Genomic DNA, 7,177 nt, shown 5'->3' with positions numbered 1-7,177 from the left:
CAGCGCCTCCTGAACTTTTATCACATTTTGTTACAATTCACCAACAAATTTCACTGTGTTCCTTCTGGATTTTATGTGCTGGACCAACACAAAGTTAGCCTGGCCATTGTCGTCCTGCACCATTCTGCGTGATTCTAATCTCCCTTCAGTGAGTTGGCTGGGTTTCCTCTCATTGACTTGGATTCCTCTGGTAATTTATAATTGCATTATAATTGCAAAAATAGTAGCTTCTTGTTCAAAACAGCACTTAATAGTGTCAACGTTTTCAGGTTCTCCATTTTCTTTTCCGTACTTGCTCAGGAAAACTGTTGATTATACGTAACATTGCTTGTTACATGTTTCGCCTGGAGGCAGGCTCACCTCCCCAGTGCAGGAAGCTGAGTCGAAGTCAACACACCGAGGCTGAGTCACGTAGTCAAGAGTCGTGGGGAAAGATGTTGTATTCAGAAGTACAAGCAATGTTTTAATTCCTAACAGATAGCCATTTGTGACAGCTTTCCTAACAATATGCCATTGTTTGTAATTATTAATTTGATAAGTGTACAAATATCATGCATTACTCTCAACATATATATTTCAGTGTTTTTCAGTKAGTTAATTTATTTACAGTGCAGCAGCAACTCATAAACAGAGAGTTGTACCCTGTATTCAGAATATATGTAATATGCAAAAAAGAACAATTACTTTGACATTCCCAAAAAAATATCACAAGTTCATAAAAAACTTGCCTCTGCGTATCATGCACTCATTTAAAAAGCTTAAMATAATGGAATACACCGGGTGGTTCCCAGCAAAACACCCTTTTTATAACTGTCCACAAAAAAAAAATCCAGAAAATGCTTTTATTATGAATATGAACTCAATGTAACAAGTACAGCCAGCGATGGTTTGACTTTTCTTTGTAGGCCATGTCTGTCAATTCTTCGTTGTCTCTTAGTGTCTTTCCTGTTTCCTCAACCTCCAGTTCCTCTGACGTTCTCTTTTTCTTAGCATGTCTTTTGTTTCRGGTCCTGCCAGAAGYTGACTAGAGTAGCAGACCCCTGGTTTTTGATGAAAGCATATTTATGTGAGGATGTGGGTTTCTGTGTTTTTGTATTTTGGTTAATTTAGTCCCTGTGTTGTCATGTCATGCTCCTTGATTATTTCCAGCCATCTCTTGTTATCCAATGTGTGTTTAGTCTCATCTGTGCCGTCTTGTTACCTTGTTACCTGTTCGACTCACCTGCTATTCTGCTGTGTTGTCTGTCAACATTAAAATCATTTTTCCGCTTTCCTCTGGGTCAGACCACATTCATCCTCATCAACAAACCTTCACTCCGTGACATCTTGACATTTTAAGCATTAAAATGGCCCAATCAAAGTCTGGAGTTCAGTACATTCAAGTACTCCATCAGATCTGATTGAGTTTGAGCTATTTTGTGAAGACAAATCATTTAAAAAAAATAAAGCTGGTGGAAACATACCTCAAAATATTGGTAGCAAGGTCTATAAAATCCAAGTGAAACACACAGAGATTTGATCAAATCTGGGAAAAGATGAATGGCCTAAATAGTTTTGCCAGGACTGCATGACGTGTTCGTGATTTTTGGTCCTTTAGAAATATTTCACATGACTCACGTGAACTCACGTAAAGTAAAACCAGGCAGGCCAGCTATAGGAAGTAACTCTGCTAATAAACTCCACATCCTCTTTATGATCCACTGTAAATCCCATTTAATTGCACTGATGGCAGCAGTAAAATCTTATCAGCTCATAATGGTGGCCTTTCAGAGGCATCAACATTTTTATCACTTTTTTATGTTTGTCTAAGTTTATGATTTTCCYAAAAATCTGGAAGCCGGTGGCCCCTCACTCATTAAAGCCATAATTCTTTCATTGTGTAACATTTTTATGGCCGTCCCCCGCTCCGTGTGATGCAGATTCCAGGATCATGCTCCCATTTCCTAAAACACAGGGTGATATTTCACTCCTTGCCCCCATCTAAGCCCATTTTATACAGTCCTGCTCTGACCCATTGTTTTCCCACATTCCAAGATATTGCAAGAATGCTGTGTCATTTATTACCMATTGGGTGATGAAACTACAGAAACCGTTAACAGCCGTCCAGCATGTTTGTCCAGTGACTTGATCTCTTTAATAGCCCAGACCTAGCAATGAAATKACCAAAACAACATCTTTCCCCACGACTCTTGACTACGTGACTCAGCCTCKGTGTGTTGACTTCGACTCAGGTTCCTGCACTGGGGAGGTGAGCCTGCCTCCAGGCGAAACATGAGCCAAACTGAGCACATAAATCAAAATATGTCCAACGAGCAGAGAAGATCACTTTGACTGGGGGGATGACGAGAAATCTGAACAGRCAAGATCGCTATGAAATGGTTGGTAAATGGCGCCATCTGCTGGCTTTTCTGAAKATTTATTTTTCTTTTTTTGACCCTTGTATGTAGAAATGGGGTACAACCGACCCCACACACGTAAAACTTGTATCATTTGCCATACTCCTCTACCTTTGCCTCAGTCCTCGCAGGCACAAGGGTTAAAATGAGTGGTTTGAACCAACAATGGGGTCAGATACTGTGACCCAGTCAAGAAGATGGGAGGTAAGGAGTGTCATTAGCGGTCTGTCCGCCATTTTGAACTATAGAAAAACCTCATCAGWCTTTGCTGAACCTCTTTTGCAGAATGAAATAAGAAATGTTATGAGATAAAGTTATGCTAAATAATTTTATTTAGCATAATAATTTTATTCAGCATAATTGTCATTTGCAATATGTTATTAGCATATTGCTTCCTTGCCTTTGGGTACTTCGTGTTCCTTTATGTGATGAAGTGAGTCACGGTTTTTGATAGCACTTGGCAAGTGTTCTTTCTTCTTCTTTATGATCTAGAAGTGGATGATCCACTTACAGTCCTGTAAAAGTGTAAAATATAAAAATAGCATGTGGACTACCTTTGGACTCTAGTTCAAATCCTTTGATCAGTCAAACCTGAACCAGAATTTTCTGCAGTGCATTCAGTCTTCGAAACACCATTTGTGAAAACAGGATCGCTTTAGATTGTGAGAAGATGTTAGCCCACCGTATCATTCAAGCAAGAACCTCCACTATCCATCCTGTCCCTTGATTTTTAACCCAGCAGTTTTTACAACGTAGTCTGTCTGCCAAGCAAAATTCACTGACCAAATCTTTTGAAATGAACATCATAAATCATTTTCATTGCTGAAAAAGAATCACACGTTTATTGTGGTGAAAATAAAGCCAACTGAAATCATTACCTTTCTGAAATTGAAAGGAAAAATGTCAATAAAGATGTTACTGTGAAACATTTTTTTATCTTTAGATTCACTTTTGATACCAGACACTTATATTCRTGGACAAAGTGTGTGGACCGTAACAGATATTTTAAACCAGCTAGAAAGAAAAGGTAAAGAAGCTGTGATCAGACCCCTAAAAAGCAAGAGAAAAAAAAACTGCTTCGAAATGAGTAGACGGCTCCGTCTAAAACGTCCAGCTRTGTACTCTGTCAGCTCTCCAGCAGTGACGCTGCGGCTCGAGTGCTTCATCTGTTCTGTCGAAGTGATGAAACGCCCTGGCTCGGTAGCAGCGCTTGAGGTTTGGGCGGAGAAGACGCGTCTTGAAACTGGAGGTTATCTGGGAGGGATGTCTGTTTTAGAACTCTCGGAGCAGATGGCAACAACTCTTTTTGGCTTGAAAGTGATATTTTYAACTCAGTTTGACAGCATGATACAATCTCCTCCCCCTTCCTCGTGGCTGAGAAGACACATTATTGCATAATTCATTCTGGTACTRATTTTGTTTTCTACTTTGGGGCATTTTTCTCTGCCTGCAGGGCTTTATGAGGCATCAGACAGTCTTTCAATAATCCTTTCTGAAAATGATTCCTTTCACACACAAATTGTTCCACTTCTGGATAAAGTTAGAAAATCGACACACTCTGGTTAAAATGCTAGTATTTTGCGATGTCACCTTTTCTGTGACATACTTTCTGTATTACTCAACTGAAAAATCCAAACTAATGCAGTAAGATATCTGCATTTTTAAAGTGTTTTTTAAAATTATTATTTAATCTCAAGTGTATCATCAAACGTCTGACCTTTGGATGTTTTTTCCCCTCCTTTTATTTTTGTTCAAACTTGTGAGAATTTGGACAAAGTTTATGCAAAATGCATGCATGTATTTTTTTATTGTGTGCATTTTTCTGAAGCGGAGTAAAAAAAAAATTATAATTTGAGAGAAAATCAAAACAAAACCACGATACAGAAATACAATAAGAATTTAAAGAGGGAATCTCAAACCAAAGCATCGGTTCTTAWCGRTCCGGAACTGATGCTGGCTCGGTATCGATATTACCAATATATTTGAATTGATCCGGATGAAATCATAAACAATTCAGTTTTGACTCATAATCTTAAGGTGTCTACTCAAAAACTGAAGATATTTTTCAGCATCACTGAATTCAAAGATCAAACCAAAGCAACTAACAAAATGTTTTCACCAGAGGACAATTTTATAACAGCCAAACCAAAATCCAGAATTACATCATACAAAAGTTAAATTGGAACACCTGAGGAGACCCGCTGCAAAGAAATATCTTCTGTTTCTCCTTAAATTACATTATTTAAATTCAACAGGATTCACAAAAGTTTATTAATCTTGTCCTAATAGGAGTCTGCAGACTTGTTGTGTCCACTGCTTAATACTCTGATATAAATAACCCCCTCACCGCATAACGGTGAAGTCGTGACCTCAGCTGGGCAGGAGCGGGAATTTCCCGACTGTTGCTCTAATTCTGACCTCCATTAATATGGGCCACCATGAAAAACATGTCATCTATTTTAGTCGGCGGCAGATGCTGGAGTCCTCACATGCTTTTCCGCTCCGACGCTGTGAAAGTGGGCCGCGAGCGTCACTGCGGGCCTGCTTCACAATGTGCTCTGCTTTTTGGGGAAATCCTAGCGCAACTTAATTCAGATTTTTACCACCAAGAAAAGGTGCGAGTACATTCAAGTTTTTTTAAGTTGTGGAGTTATAGGTCTGTTAAAACTGTATGAAGTCCAGCTGAAATGATTCCATCAGAAGCTGTGTTTCCAGTACGTATGTGTACTAATTCATTCACTGCTAAATGCAGAAGTGAGCAGAGTACCCATGAACTGTACTCAAGTAAGGGTAGCTCTACTTCTACATATTTTTACTTAAGTAAAAGTAAAAAGTAGCCGTCCAAGAAATTACTCAAGTAAGAGTAAAGTATTTGGTACAAGGTTTACTCAAGTACTGAGCAACTTATCGAAACAATCATTTCACATTTAAAAATGACATAATTAGACGAACCAAAATATTAAGTTATGTGAAAATGTTGGTATTTTAAAGACAAAAATGACACTAATTCATACAGCAAAATCAGACAAAATAATATTTTTCTGAATCAGTTTCTTCCAATAAAAAAAATAACTTATTAAATTTTAACAAAAACTGCGGGTGTTTGTGTGTCTGTGTCTGATGAATTTTGTGGTTAAAACATGTTTGTTTTTTTACTCGAGGGGTCGAGAACCCGGAAAGTAAGAGTAGCGGTTCTTCATAATAAGGCTGTCGTATCAACCTTCCAGACCTCTGCTCTTCTGGTTCTGGTTCTGCTCTGCATCAGAATCAAACGGGGAGAAGCAGCATTCAGCTTCTATGCACCACAAATCTGGAACACAAATCCAGAAAACTGTAAAACAGCTGAAACACTGACTTCCTTTAAATCTCAATTGAAAACCCACCTGTTTAGAGATGTATTTGAACCGAAATCAATTACGAATTTAACAATGTGGCACTTGACTTAATGTCATGTTTTGATTGTTGATTCTGTTGCATGACTTTGTGTTTGTTATGATGTAAAGCTCTTTGAAATGCCTTGCTGCCGAAATGTGCTACACAGATACAATTTGATTGATTAAAATAATAAGAAAAAGTTAAACACGGCAACTTTTTTAGGAGTAGTAAAATACTCCTAAAAGTACCCCCCACCCCCAGCAACACCCTCTCCCCCCCTTTACTTGAGTAAATGGAGCTGTAGTTACTATCCAACTCTGGCTAAATGTGAGCTTTGAAATCAGACGGGAAACTAAAACAAAATCCTTCACGTTGTCCGGAATGAAAAAAAAAAAAAAAAGTTGAAAGACTACAATGGTGGTCACGTGATATCATATATTTAGCATGAGTCACGTCCTTTGCATCATCACCGGCTGCTAGATGCTCACAGGTGCTTCCGAAAAGTTTCCCACGTGACCTCCCCCCCGCCCCCTCAGTCCCTCATTGTTTGAAGTCTTCACAAAGAGCGCTTCAGCTTCAGCTTCAGCTTCAGCATCACGCTTCGGGTTGGTACCAGAGACCCACGCGCTCGGTGAATGGGGACAGGACGGCGGGTTATACGCACGAGCTGCTTCTTCCACACTTCCAGCGCTTTCACTGGACGTTCTGGTGGTGTGTGTGTGTTGTGTGTGTGTTGTGTGTGTGTTGTGTGTGTGTCACGAAGTTTTCTCGCTCATTATCATCCTTACAGTGGAGTATTCGGAAGCGCACACCGGCCGGGCCAGAGCTGCTGCGAGTCGATGGTAATTAAACGTGGGTGTGATGATTTTCTGGGACTTTAAGGAAGGAGGTCAGAGAGAGTTCACGCGCAAGATCTTCCAGCTTCAGAGATTAACCTGCGGGAGAGATGGCGGAGGAAATCCTCAACGATTTCTACCCGGATTTTAACGAGCTGGAGAGTAAGGTCGGGAGGAAAACGCCGGAAAGTCTCCTGGTTTGGATGAAGGACGCTGCTGCGGACTGCGAGGGATGGACGGCTGACCCGTCGTGCCGCTCGGATCACACCTCGGATGGTTTATCTGATAAGATCAACACCTTGAAACAAGAGATGGTAAACTTCTGCCGATGCGTGAAAACTCGTCTAACTCGTTGGCGCGGCCTTTGATCGGTTCCTCGGAAGAGTTTCGCTCTCTTTCACTTTACCTGCTCGTTTGTTTTCGTGACTGTTGCGGCTGTCACCTGTCCCCTCACCTGTCCCCTCACCACACCCCCCATCTGTCTCCTCACCTGTCCCCTCACCTGTCCCCTCAACACACCCCCCATCTGTCTCCTCACCTGTCCCCTCACCACACCCCCCATCTGTCTCC

The 7,177-nt window shown here is 40.5% G+C and overlaps 1 protein-coding gene across 2 annotated transcripts in view; it reads left to right on the top strand.

Moving 5' to 3' along the window:
* Positions 1-6,242: 6,242 nt before the first annotated feature.
* Positions 6,243-7,177, top strand: part of LOC103478975 (leucine rich adaptor protein 1-like) — a 4,844-nt gene continuing 3,909 nt past the window's right edge. Inside the window, exons 1-2 of one of the 2 annotated variants that reach the window (XM_008433153.2) lie at positions 6,243-6,376; positions 6,654-6,921. In XM_008433153.2, the coding sequence (XP_008431375.1) occupies positions 6,718-6,921 (204 nt within the window). In that variant the 5' untranslated portion in view covers positions 6,243-6,376; positions 6,654-6,717. Of the gene's footprint in view, positions 6,922-7,177 lie in introns of both variants that reach the window. The other variant, XM_008433152.2, reaches the window with a different exon arrangement.

The sequence above is a fragment of the Poecilia reticulata genome, linkage group LG17, assembly GCF_000633615.1.
Source record: "Poecilia reticulata strain Guanapo linkage group LG17, Guppy_female_1.0+MT, whole genome shotgun sequence".
Classification (NCBI taxonomy): domain Eukaryota; kingdom Metazoa; phylum Chordata; class Actinopteri; order Cyprinodontiformes; family Poeciliidae; genus Poecilia; species Poecilia reticulata.
This window is presented reverse-complemented; position numbering and strand designations above follow the sequence as displayed.